The sequence below is a fragment of the Hetaerina americana genome, unplaced genomic scaffold (genome assembly GCF_022747635.1).
Source record: "Hetaerina americana unplaced genomic scaffold, ioHetAmer1.1.p SCAF_25, whole genome shotgun sequence".
In the NCBI taxonomy this organism is placed as follows: Eukaryota; Metazoa; Arthropoda; class Insecta; order Odonata; family Calopterygidae; genus Hetaerina; species Hetaerina americana.
In genome coordinates, this window is record NW_027286819.1 from 7,184,794 (window position 1) to 7,199,342 (window position 14,549).

Genomic DNA, 14,549 nt, shown 5'->3' on the forward strand with positions numbered 1-14,549 from the left:
ACCATTGATGATCCTGCCATCTTCTTAACGAGTCTGGCAGAAATCACTTTTGCCCTCTCAAAATTAATGTTCTCATTAATGGTGTTGCATTGCAATTACATTTTGTGTATAAGTACGTATTAGAAGCAACCTTTCAACATTGTTGAGAAAATATAACAATTATGTAGATAAACTTGTCACCCACTTTTAAGTATCTATCAATCTCCATGATCTTGTACTTTTTCTTGAGGATAGTGCAAATCATTCGATTGTATGTGCGTGATACCTCAGCTATGCCCACACCTTGTTCTCACTTTTCAATGATTTTACTTTTCATTTCTAATATTATTTTTATTCCCTCATGCCTGACTCCCTGCAGCTTTTTCTTCAGGGATGGAGGAATTCCCCTCTCCTTGTCACCCTGGTTTTGCGATAAGTTGCTTGTTAAGCGAGTCAATTGTGGGCAAATATTTTTCTTTGTTATATGAATTAGTTGCCATGCAAGGTGCTCATTAAGCGAGGTTCCATTGTAGTTTTTGAGGTGGGAAATAATTTGTGGATTTCAAGTTTTGATTGTAAGCAGCCACGTCATATTTTTTTGTTCCAATTTTGCCTGTGGCATCAGTTAGCCTGCCCCTCCGTACCTCACTCTGTGCTTTCAAGTCCCCGCCAAAAAATGGATTTGGTGAAAAGATTAGTTTTATGGTTTTGTCTGTGCTGCCCTCTCAAAACCTCTGTGTGGCTTGGTGTTTCTCTATCTTTGGTAGGCCAAGGAACTACTTTTTGTGACAGGAGCATGTGTTAAAATGCTACAACTATTTTTACTCATTTTACAGTTGTTGATTACAAGTGAATGATAACCTGCATACTCCAAATTTATGTTGAAAGCTCTCAGTAATAACATTAGAATATTAATTACTATGAAATCTTGGCATGTACACATCCAATATTATACAAAAACATCTGTGGATGAACTAGATTATTCCAATCTTTGTTTCTGTTTCTTTTTATTCTTTAATTTGTTTTAAGTTCATGTCATAGTTTCGGCTACTTGTTACCTTAGTACCTCAATTCTTGCACATCATCATATTGAATATTCTGTGTCCCAGATGCACATCAGCTGTGACTTGAGCGTAGGAATGGAATATTTGACCTTTGATTGAGAGATTGAGAAAATGTAGCTGTGTGATTTCTTCTGTAATGGTATTTACAAAATGTTTGGTCAGTGCATATAACCCTCGAATAAATTCCTGTGTGGTCAGGAATTTTTGAGGTGTAATAACGAATGTTCAATTCTAAATTTTTAACCAAAACATTTATTCTTAATTTTTAGACAATGCTCTTCTCACTCAGTCAAGATTTATTTTGATGGAGTCAATGCTGTTGTTTTTGGCCCTGTTTGGTGTTTTATGCCTGTTAAAATTCAGGAGGCTGCATCATCAAGCATTTTCAATAAAATGGTGGCTCTGGCTGTTCTTGACGTCTGCATCTTTGACTGGTGCAGTATGGTGGGTTTAATACTTCACAAATAGTTTTTCTCCTGCAGATTTGGATTAAGTATAAATTGTTTAAGAAATTACTTTGCATAGTGAAGTACTTTATCTCTCTAATTGTGAATTTACATAAGGGTTGCTTATATTTTTTACAGTTACTTGCATGTGAGTCATTCAAAAAGTCCGTGATGAAAAAATAGAAAAACAAAAGTTTTTCAGCTAGGTTTTTTTTTATTTTTCAATATAATCTCCTTTTTGCTGGATACATCATTTCTCCAACTTTTTCAAGCTGTCCAGAAAGTGGGATTTCAGAAGTTCCTCAGAAAAGGCATCTGTTTTGGCAAGGACCTCATTCGAGGTGGAACCATCACAATCCTGATGAGTTTCTGCATTGATACATAACTGTGAACAAAACATGGGTACACTGCTACATCCCCAAGACTGTGGATGAGTTGAAGCAGTGGATTTCTAGGGTGATCTGGCTCTAAATAAGGCGAAGATGATGAAATGGACTGACAAGGTCACGGCCACGGCTATTTGGGATGCACACAGAATCATCTACATGGATTACTGGCAAAAAGGACAAACAACAAATGAGGAGCAATAAAAGAAACAATTCTTGTATAATATTCACGTCAAAATAGGAGATAATCCCCAATGTAGATGCTTATTTGGGGGACTTTCTGAAATCCTCCTTTTTGCGTGGCTTAGAAAAGCTTGAGAAATGCTGCGAAAAGACTATGGAGATAAAAGGAGATTATGTTGAAAAATAAAAACAATCTTCCCAAAATGATTTGTTTTCATAATAATGTGTTATATCAGGTTTTTATATGAAAAATTATCATTATTAATTTTGTAAAAAATCTGTTTCTGATCTTCCTCATCATTTATCCCTCCTTATCTGGAACATCACTAACATCAGCAAAATCTCAGGCACATTCCCTAGAGTCAGTAGTTCAGTTTGCTATTTTCATTGTAATAATTTGCTTTCATTTGTATCTGACCTTCAGTGTATCATGTTGTTTAGGCATAAACTAGCAAGTGGTCACAAGCCAATGGAAGGTGGTATCCTTGGCTAGTTTGTGCCAATGCAAAAAGGCAATTTGAAAATTGAACCCCTGCTTGCTCACTATTTAGAAACTCCATGAGCCTTCGATGGAATGTAAAGTCCACAAGATCTGGCAGAAACTGTTGCTCCAAACCATATGCACAAAGCATCACCCTAATCAGGCAGTGACTATGCACACTAGAAATTCATTTAATGTTGTTGCTGGAAAAACCCTTGTTTCCTGGTAGCTCTGTATCAAAAAAGAATAATGACTGTGTCATTAATACTAAACTAATTATTCCAATCCTTTTTGTTTTCTACAAATCAAATTCACATTCCAGGTTGATTCATTCCACAATAGAAGAAAAGACGAAGATAATCCATGATCCTAAACGATGTATAATTTTCTTTAAATAAATGTTGTATATAATTTATTTTTTGGCATGAAATGCATTATTGTATTTTAAGTCAGTATATATATTATTAGATAATCTACCGGTTAAGGTAGGTTTTTTGGATGGACAAAGCTGCCGGCATGTGTATATATATATATATATATATATATATATATATATATATATATATATATATATATATATATATATATATATATATATATATATATATACATACATTCAAACACGAAATCCCACCAAACGGCATACAAATACTCATTAATATAGAAACAGATATAAGGAAAAGGGATGGGAACACACGTACGGGACGAACACAGGAGAGGTGGGAAAGGTGGAATCAAGCAGATCACAAGAGTAAAAATATTTCCTAGACCAGGATTTGAACTCCGGATCTTTCGGGCCAGGTGTGTTTGTCCTTTATGTGTGTTCCTATCCCTTTTCCTTATATCTATTTCTATATAAATGAGTATATATATATATATATATATATATATATATATATATATATATATATATATACATATATATACATATATATATATGATTACTTCTTCTATGATCTTCAGAGGAAGACGGATTGTTTCCGTCGAAATATCAAGAAAATACGTGCGAGTGTTCTTTTTGTGTGTTTCTATATTGTGTGTTACTGTGTATTGTACTATTCGGCACTTCCGTGTTACGTCTACGAAAGCATATATATATATATATATATATATATATATATATATATATATATATATATATATATATATATATATATATGTACCTACAAAAAAACACATATATATACTACCTTGATCAAAAAGTTCCCGGAATAACCACCGTGTGCCGCTCCCATCGTTCCGATTTGAGTTCTGTTTTTTTTGTTAAATTGGTACATCTGTTGTTGATATTCCCTTTAAATCTTAGTGTCATAACTTGACATTTGCAAAAGTTACGTAGCCAAGAGTACATCTATCTCTGTGTGTGTTGGCGATTTTTTACAATTTCAGAAATGGATTTAAATTTGCAACAACGAACTTGTATTAAATTTTGCGTAAAAAACGGATTTAGTGGCGCACGGACGTTGGAAATGTTGGAAAAGTGTTTCGGCAACGATTCTCTAAAAAAAACGGTCGTTTACCAGTGGCACGAGCGGTTCAGAACTGGTCGTGAGTCAATCGAAGATGATGAACTCAGTGGCAGACCATCGACATCGAAAGTCGGTGAAAAAATTGATAAAGTAAAAGAAATGTTGGTCAATAACCGCAAATTAACCATCAGAGAAATAGCGGAGGACTTGAACATTGCCTATGGATCCGCCCAAGACATTGTGGTTAATGATTTGGGTTTCCGTCGTGTAGCAGCAAAGTTGGTGCCAAAAGACCTCAATTTCATGCAAAAAAGAGACCGTGTTGACGTCGCAAAAGACATGATTTGCGAGGCTGAATCCGATCCCACATTCATCAAAAGGATCATTACTGGAGACGAGACGTGGGTTTATGAGTACGACACGCAATCCAGACATCAGGCAAGTGAATGGCGTTCACCAAATGAGCCGAGACCAAAAAAACCACGTCATTTTCAGTCAAAAAAGAAGGCAATGCTGACGGTTTTCATGGATTACAACGGTGTAGTGCATCATGAATTTTTGCCAGAAGGCCAGACAGTAAACAAAGAGTATTATTTGGGCGTTATGAGACGTTTGCGTGAAGCAATTCGCCGAAAGAGACCAGAAATGTGGGCAGAAAACTCGTGGATTTTGCACCATGATAACGCACCGTCGCACAGTGCTATCATTATTCGTAATTTTTTGACGAAAAATGCAACAAATACCATCCAACAGCCACCGAATTCACCTGATTTGGCTCCCTGTGACTTCTTTCTGTTCAATCGAGTTAAAAAACCATTACGGGGAACGCGTTTTAGCAGCCGAGAGGAAGTAATGGAAAAATCGCAGGAAGCACTGATGGACATACCGAAAACCGAATATAAAAAATGTTTCGAGGATTGGATCAAGCGCTGGCATAAGTGTGTTGCAGTCGATGGGGATTACTTTGAAGGGGACAATATAGATTTAGATGAATAAACTTGTATTTTTAATTTTCTGAATAAATTCCGGGAAATTTTTGATCAAGGTAGTATATATATATATGTATGTGTGTGTGTGTATGTATATATTTGTATTTATGTAAGAAAAATTGTTTCCCTAAATGAATGTTTCGTTTTATGAGAACGATCTCGGAACAAATTATGGTCATTGTACAAGGTTCTTCAGTGCATGTACTTTGTAGAAATTTAGTTAAAATGACATTAAACATTCATTTTATAATTACTTCATGACAAACTCGCTCTGTGGAGTGTACTTGAACTATTTAATTTATAATTAAAGTTGAATGATAGGGATTTGGTATAAATGGAATAGGAATGTGTGTGTGGTTAATGACTTGAAGTTCTATGAAAACTTTCCATGTTAATATATACTACACAATATAATGATGTGGAATTTTCCCAAAAAATTGATAGACTATGATTTAGTATCAATTTTGTACTTTTAATCTACGTCATATACTCTTTTCACTGACATAATTAAAAGGAATTTTATTTGTAGGATATGAGTTCATTTGTTTGGCATCGGAAGCTAATTATATGAAACTCTCTTTCAGTGTGAAATATGCTGGTGTCTTCACATGCTTGCTAGCAATATCACTGATCGTGAGAGACTTCTGGAAACTCTTGGGAAACAAGCATATTTCGGATGGTGCTGCTCTTAAACATTTTCTAGCTCAGTCATTGGTTATTCTGGTGTTCCCTGTGATCCTTTATGTGGGGGTTTTTAGGGCACATCTTTGCATTCTCTCTCGAGCAGGTCCACACGACAGTGTCATGACAAGTGCCTTCCAGGCTTCACTTGAGGTATGTGATCATAACTATGTTAACTTGATGGCATAAATATGTATAAAATTAGCATTTTACGTATACAAACACACAGATATACATGTACGCACGCACATAAATAAATCCTCACCATCGTTTGAAATTAGAAAGTACAAGAAGTAAAAAGCATCAGCCTAAGTTTGTAATGTTTTCTTTGACACTTATGCTCTTGAATCCTCATGTGATGTGGTTTTGTACGTTATATTTTTGTATGCTATCTGTTTAGGATGCAAGAAAATGAGCTGAAATCAGGTTTTTCAAGGAAAATCTTTGATTGAATTTGCTGTAATTTTCAAATGTGTTAAATTTCTTTGTCTTTATTTTAATCACATCATCAAGTGCATGCGTACATAAATCAGCATTTATTCTATCAGGTTGCTCAGAAATCATGAATCTTTTATCTTAAATGAACAGTCCTGTGGAGAAAAAAAATAACTGTTGGAACTGAAGTGAAATTTTTTCCTATGAATGAAACACAAGGATGGCTCAAATTTCCTCATTGCAAATTTCCACGTCATCAGGGTGGCCTGGCGTCAATCACCAAAGGGCAACCACTCGAGGTGGCGCATGGATCACAAGTGACGCTGCGTCATACTCACGGGCGTACATGCTGGATGCATTCCCATGCGCACGTCTATCCACTGCGTTACCCTGATGACCGGGGTTCCTCCCACCAGCAGCAGGTAGGTTTGAAAGTGTAGCACACAAAAGTCATCAGGTTTTCATTTATTAAGTTGATTAAATAGGCTTGATTAATTGATCAACAGCAATTACAAATGTTCAAGTAGGTGTTGAAGCTTTGAAGGAGTTTTTTTTAGATTAAATAGACTTGACTATTATTATTATTATTATTACTTTTTATTTGCCCAGGGATCACCATATAAAAAAATACCAGGTGGGTGGTGTATGTACATGATGTAAGGCAGGTCAAAGAGGAGCTCAAAGACACAGGCTCAGTTAAAATACATAAAAGAAATGATGCTCATAGTTACATAAATGTTTGGTGCAAACCCATGAACATTGGCTGTAACATGCAATATCAAATTCAGAAAAATCATTGATCATTAACATGAATCTTAACTTGATTAATTTATTAACAGCAATTACAAATTTGTAAGTAGGTGTTGAAACTTCAAAGGAGTTTTTTATTGAATTGAGGTACTTGAGTTAATAAGGAAGTACATGGAAGAAATTATTTGGAGAGGATGGCTGAACATCCTTAGTGACTCCTTCATTTGTTTAATAAATTAATCTGCTTATCAGAAAAGAAAATGCTTTTGTTCTTAGACGTGCATTTTATTATGCGTGACCTAGGTGGCGACTTAGAAAGTCATCATCAGGGGAAGTACAGAGGACACACCCCTTAATATAGTGGACGGAGAAGAGGGGGGGGGGAGGGGGGGGGGTTTCCAAATTTCATGAACGTGTGAAAGCAATTTCACCTGTTTCAAAAACAGAAATCCTTCTTCTCATTTCGCCGAGCACCTACTGGTCAATAACCACACAAGAGACACTGTTCCTGAGATTTTACTTTCGGGGAAGAAGGGTTTTAAGATTAAATGGCTTGGAATGTTTGTAAACTTCCGAGGACACTCATTATAAGGGTATATTGGTTTATGTCCTGATGTATTCCGCCTGCTCCCACCTCCTGGGCCTCCCTCTGTTCCACGGCCCCCCCCCCCCCTGAGGGCCATCCCCAACAGTCCTCTCCCCCTTGCCCCCACGTACACACGCATACACCAGTTTCCCTTCTCTTTTCCCTCCTCCCACACTTCACCAACACCTCCCCCCTCCTCTCCTTTGTCCAGTATATTAAGCTCCCCTCTGTACTTCACCTGATGATGACTTTGTAAGTCAAAACCACTTTGTAGGTCATGCTTGTGGAAGAACAAAGTATTTTCTTTTCCGATATGAATCACTTCCTCCAAGTGACGCCTGAAACCATTCAATTAATCTGCTTAGTCTCTTTCTTGGTTTGTTTACCTCTTGACATAAGATAAGCATAACTAATATATTATCAAAATTTATCTGTTCTTATAGGTTACATGCTATTCTTTCAAAGATGTAAATAATTGGTGGATTGTAAAAAGGCCTGAGAAGTCAGACTTGGTAGTGTCTTCAGCAGCTGTTTCATCTCATGATTCAATGAAAGTTGACGCAATACACCATGGAGATGTAATACAGCTGATTCATGGAATCACTGGAAGGGCACTAAATACTCACGATGTAGCTGCTCCAATGTCCCCTCAGAACCAGGTGAGTTCACATGGCGCATTTGTGCTGTAACCGTGATCGAATATAGTTAACATGCGATTTTTAATGACTCAATGGAATCAAATAGAATTAGACAGGACATACTTGTCCAGTGGGTAGTGTGTTGAACTATTTACTAGAGGGCCAAGCCCAATTCTGGATAATCCCCGTGACTTTTCTGGTAGCAGTTTCTCTGGGGGAAACATATATGGTGCAGGGAAAGGAACTGGCCCCCTTACCCTGAGGTGTGAATTTCACACACTGTTGGGCGTACTGGGTGGTCTCCACCCTCACCTATCAAACTGACCATTGGGTTGATTACTGCGGTGGTGCACAAAGGCTCTTACACCTGCACGCATACAGGGTCCGTACAATAAGTATCGGCACTGGTTCCAAAAATCAAAATTTATTGCAGTTATCATTACAATTACTTAATAATATTGAAAATACATTCCTCCTGCATCGATGCACTTAGTTCGGCACGTCTGCCACTCGTCAAAAGCCTGCTGTAAGTCTGTTTGGGGAATATTGTTGAGAACCTTTAGTGTCATCGCCGCTTGAACCGCCTTGATTAAGTCGAACCAATATCCTTTGAGCTCCTTTTGAGCTATCCTTTGAGGTAATAAGGTTGTCGAGGAAATCTTCATCTTCCTGGAAGCAGTCCAAATTTTCCACCCACGACAGTTTTTGTTCCTCACTCAAGAATTTCGGCACCAGCTTCGCGCACACTTTCCTCATCGCAAGATCCTCTGTTACAATGGTGTGGGCGGTTCCGACTGAAATGCCAGTCTCCTCACTGATAAGTGCGATGTTTAAACCACGACCTTGGTGTTCTTCTTCACTTTCCGGTTCTGTTCCCTCTTTGTCTGATTGGATTGGTGCGGTGGCTAGCATACTGGCTTCCCACCCAGAGGGTTCAAATCCTGGAGACGGCGGATATTTTTCAATGGTATCCCAGTCCCTGCTTGAGGTGCTTTATGGAGGGCACTTTGAGTGAGTGAGCCATCTGTCGGATGGGACGTTAAACTGTTTGACCCCTTGGCACCTTTTGTTAAGAGTAGGCTAAAACCGACACCGGGTTTCTCTCCACCCTTGCTTCTTTCTCTGTCACTCTCACCTAATCCCCAAATTATTGCATGGTTAGCAATAAAGGCAACAAGACCTCTTGATTTATTTTTACTTCTGCTGGTAATGCAGTTCATTGTAAACCTGAATCTATTTATTACCAACACTTTCTTGAATTAGGGCTGCCGTTATGCATGTGGACTTCATGAAATAATAGGAAGTCATATTTACTCTGTTCACTTCATTGCTTTTTGTGCATGTACATAAATTTTTGTAATGATCACATTATTTCCTTTTCTTCTAAAGTTCCTGAATTTTACTTGGTTTCAATTTCCACCCTAGGCTCATGACCTCATTGTGTTCACATTCCTTTTGCGTGTGTTCTTCATAGCTGGTATGTGTGGGTATGCACTGGATGGTGGTTTGTAGTCCATAATGGTCACCAGGAGCAGTATTGCCAACTCAAAAAAAGCTGTTGTTAGCTTTTAGCTGTTACCAATCTTTGGCAAAGTGGGGATACAAAAATGGTGGCTTGTACTAGCAAATGATATCTTCACGTAGACACCTCTGCATTCATCATACACTTTCTGGGGACAGTGCCTATAAATGTAAGGCATGCTGAATGTGTTGTGTAAAAGCAATCATATTTCAGGAAAATGTTGAGTTCAGTGTTTACCAGTTTAACCTGGCATGTGTCGATCACGAATGAATGATTTCCTCTGATGTCCTATTTGGCGTGATTATACTTATTTATTCTATAGGTGTACATGCCTAGGTATTCTATTAAAATAAATTAATTTCCTTTCCCAATGTTTGTGGCCAAATTATTTTGGAATCTCAGTGTAAATTGCATGAAGCTGTTTTTGCTGTGTAAGTGCCCTAACACTTTTTCATAATTTCAGGAAGTGTCCTGTTACATTGATTACAATGTGTCCATGCCAGCGCAAAATTTGTGGAGAGTAGAAATTGTCAACCGTGATCAAGTTGGACCAATTTGGCATACCATTGAATCATTAGTAAGTAAAATGGTAACTGATGCATAATTTTAATTTCAAACGCAAATGTGCATGTAAACCTTGGAAGGTAGAAGACTGAGGATACGAAGTGGTTGGCAGTAGGGGAGGGCAGGCCCATCCTCCCATCGTGAAATAGTTATGGCCACAGGCATATTACAAGGTACAGCAGTTTCAGTTTTGCTTGAAAAATTGGATGTGATAAAATCTCAGCAATATGGGTTCCATGTTACGAGGGCGGTTCAATAAGTACCCGTGTTAGAAATGAAGAAACCATTTTTTCAAAAACATTTTTTCTCTCTTTCAACATAGTCCCCGTTTAGAAAGATACACTTCTCCCAACGTTCCGACCATTTTTTTAACCCCTCCAAAAAATAGGATTTGTTAAACTCTCCAAAATACGTCTCTGTCTTGGAGATAACTTCCTCGTTTGAGCTAAAAAATTTTCCGCGAGCCATTTCTTCATTTTACGGAATAAGAAAAAGTCGCAGGGAGCCAGATTGGGTGAATACGGGGGGTGCGGCAGCAATTCATAACGAAGTTCATGCAGTTTGGCGGCGACAACTTCGGATGAATGTGTTGTCCACCGTGAGCAATCGCAGCACCCATCGGGCCAACAATCAATTTTTTCATCACCAACTTATCATGTAAAATATTAATTGCCGTTCTGGTTGACACGCCCACTACTGCTACTTCCCGCACTTTCGTTTGTCAATCAGCGAGAATCATGGCGTGGACTTTTTGAATGATATCCTCGGTAACCAAGTCTGCCGGGCATCCTGGTCGCTCCTCATCAAAAACAGACATTCACCCACATTTAAATTCGTTTAAATTTAAAACCAATATCTAACTGTAGTCATAGATGGTGAATTGTCACCATAAACAGCATCCAACTTAGCTTTTATCTCCTCACATTTCTTCCCATCCAAAAACAAAAAGCAAATTTCCAAACGATACTGCTCTTTTTCCATCTTTGCGAAAATCACGAAACGCATCTAACTCTAATATCTTCCAAATCCAAACTAACTTTTTAATCAGTCTGAAATTTGTTTTACCGTCGTTTGATAGATGGCAGCACACGATGATAACATAAACTTCCCTCAGGAACGCCCTTTGTCGTCAAACGCGGGTACTTTTTAGGGAACCACCCTCGTACTCTAAGTGGAAAATAAACACAATAATTTGTTTGATTCGGAGCCTGGTTTGGTGGTTTTCTGTCGCAATCCTGACAAGTTTCTGGATGGATACATGGCTGTTAATGAAACATAGATACTTTACTACAGTTCAGAGGCAAAGAAACAGAGAACAAGATCTTGAAGATAAAGGTTATCCAGCTGTGTTTAAGGCAAAGACAGTGAAATCAGCCTTGTTGGCTGATGGCCTAAGTTTTTTGGGGTGCGCAGAATCATCTACATCAATTACTTGCAAAAATAACAAATGATAAATGGAGAGTATTATGTATCATTATCGCCCTGGTTGAGTGAAGAAATCAAGAAAATGCATCATCAATTGGCAAAGAAAAGAAATTCTATTTCATCAAGGCAGTGCAGGGATGCATAGCTGCACAGTTTCAATGGCAAAAATTATGAATTGAATTTCGAATTATTATGTTTAATATTCACCAAATTCCTCCCCAGGGAGCCTCTTCATTTCCAAACTTGGAAAATAGCCTGACCGATAATGAGACATGTCAAAATGACATCGCCGACACAGATGCCTATTTTAGGGACCATCCAGAATCCTACTTTTTGGTGTAGCTTGCAAAAGTTGGTGGAATTCTGGGGAAAGTGTATTGAGCTAAAAGTAGATTATGCTGAGAAATAAAAAAAGTCAACCCAAAATACTTTGTTTTTTTCTTTTTTCCTAAGGACTTATTGAATGGCTCACCAGTGTGTGTGTGTGTATGTATATATATATATATATATATATATATATATATATATATATATATATATATAAATATAATTAGTTGGCAGTATAGATGTGAGAACACCCAAGATGGTCTGCATATGTCTACTTAAATATTTCAATTCTCCGAGGATGGCTTGACCATTGAAACATCAGCTCAATAACTCATTCAAGAAAATTCCATTTGTTCCATCTTCATGGCACGTTTATGATAGATGGCCAGTTGTTTCCATTTGCTTTTGTAACTTCCAAATCTTATTCCTATATGTTTTGAGTTCTTCTGACAGAAAAAGTTGTAACAAAAATGGTACTAAATGGAAACCCATAACCTTGTGCATCGTAGACAGGGAGAAGCAGTTTCAGAAGTGGGAAGCTGGGTTACATGTTGCTTGTTTGGTTCATTAGTTTGGTATAGCTAAAGAGACTGTCTGATCTGAAAAAGAAGAAGGATAAAATCAGGGTATCAGCTCTCAAGTTTGATGTGAGCACCTGGAATATCAACCAAAGCCTCCGAAAAACTCTTTTGAGGTTACCTGAAGATGAAAACCTGGGAAGAAGCTATCCTTCAGTGGTATCCACAGTAAGAAAAGGACCTTTTCAAATCATTTCACTTTAAGCTCCTCATCCCAGTGCATCATATACTGGTGATAGAATATAGAAAGTCCATATGCATGTATGTATGGTACAATAATTAAATCTTTTCCATGTGAGTTTAAAAAGAATTAAATTCTTCCAATTGTGGTTGTTTATTTATCCTATGCATTTAATTCTTCAATTTTTCGTCAGCATAAAGTTCCCTCTTCATTTTTTCAATGTGGGCTGAAAGTGGATCATATTTTTTAAATTTTAATAAGCTAACCTTTCGAGACCCTTTAAAATATATTATTTGCACCTAATTGATAATGATCTTCTGCATTTTTCAATAACAGGTCCAATTCATACATGTCAACACCTCCCATGCCTTGCGCTTCAGTGGGAAGCAGCTACCTGAGTGGGGTTTTAATCAGCATGAAGTTGTATCTGATCGGAATATTCAGCATGATGATGCGATATGGAACGTGGAAGAACATCGATATACTCAGAGTAAGATGGAGTCATAGTTCTCATGTTCACTTTTTACTGTGGGAATATTTTGTGGAGGCCAGATCTGTTCTGGTGCCTACTTAATGCATACGTATTAATTTTCATTAATTCAAATTTAATTGAATGCATGATGGCATCCGTTTTTCACTAATAAGGGATTGAATATTTTGTTGTGCTAGGCATATACATGTATGGCCCTATAGTTTATTTAAATTCTGAAATACGTGTTCTTTTTACTTTTACTAACTTTTAAATCCTTGAATGTTCAATTAAATAATTTGATGGTTTTAGGCTCTTACTTCGTGAAAATTAATGAACACTGAATAAATAATGTTTATTAGCAAACATTTTGATACCATAAATCCCCTTTATACATTTTAATATGAAAATTTGTTCAAATATGTAATTATATTTTCCTTGTAATCACTACTCTATTGATAATAATAATAATAATAATAATGCATTTATTTGTCCAGAGATTTGTTGCATATTCATACATACACAAATATAGGACACGTCAGATATAAACTTCACAATTTTAGACAAAGTGCAATGTATATTTTCCATATTATTTGGTTCAGTCAGAATTGATGTGTAGAGACAACACATTTACAGAATAGAACATATTATTTTTCGGTAGATTGAACAGCATTTTCTTGAAAACAGGTACTTTTGTTTCATATTTGATGCCTTGGGAAAGTTTATTGAATAACCTTAAGCCCATTGCTTTGGGGCCACGAGCAGTATTATGTGTTCAGACAAATGGTTGTTTTAGGTCATTGCAGGTCCTTGTATAGTGACTAAGGAAATCACGGTTGGACCTGTACTAAGAAATATTACCCTATGCTTGCAAGATGACATTAAATATATATCCAAGACATGTTTCTATGTAGGATAATTCCCAGGAATTGGGTACTGGAATTTTGGGGACTGCTTACACCTACATCTACTGAGATTGCAGTGGAAGCTTTGTTTATATTAGTGAAATAAATCAGTCTGGACTTGTTAAAATTGGGTTTTAGGAATTCAGAAAGCACGATTCATGGGAAATCTGAGCTGCTTCTGCTGCTCTTTCTGTCAAACTGTCCACTGAGGAGGCTGACAATATATTTGTATCATCAGCATGCAGTAATGGGTCTATTCCCTTAATGGACTTAAGCTTATCTGGTAGATCATTAATATAAATTAAAAATGATTTAGGGCCAAGTACAGAACCCTGGGGAACACTCAGTGTTACTTCTCTGCCAGGAGAAACAAATTTGGAGCCATTTCTTGAGAGCTCTCCATGCTGATGCTGTTCACTTAGATATGATTCAATCTATTTGTAGGGTGTGCCTCTTATACCATAACGTTTCAGTTTATACAAGAGTAGCTG

General features: G+C 37.1%; 1 protein-coding gene across 1 annotated transcript in view; it reads left to right on the plus strand.

Annotated features, from left to right (window-relative positions):
* Positions 1-14,549, plus strand: part of rt (Protein O-mannosyltransferase rt) — a 45,789-nt gene that overhangs the window by 8,899 nt on the left and 22,341 nt on the right. Inside the window, exons 5-10 of the mRNA XM_071586719.1 lie at positions 1,313-1,487; positions 5,582-5,831; positions 6,374-6,535; positions 7,893-8,108; positions 10,073-10,186; positions 13,021-13,174. Of these exons, the coding sequence (XP_071442820.1) occupies positions 1,313-1,487; positions 5,582-5,831; positions 6,374-6,535; positions 7,893-8,108; positions 10,073-10,186; positions 13,021-13,174 (1,071 nt within the window). The remainder of the gene's footprint in view (positions 1-1,312; positions 1,488-5,581; positions 5,832-6,373; positions 6,536-7,892; positions 8,109-10,072; positions 10,187-13,020; positions 13,175-14,549) is intronic.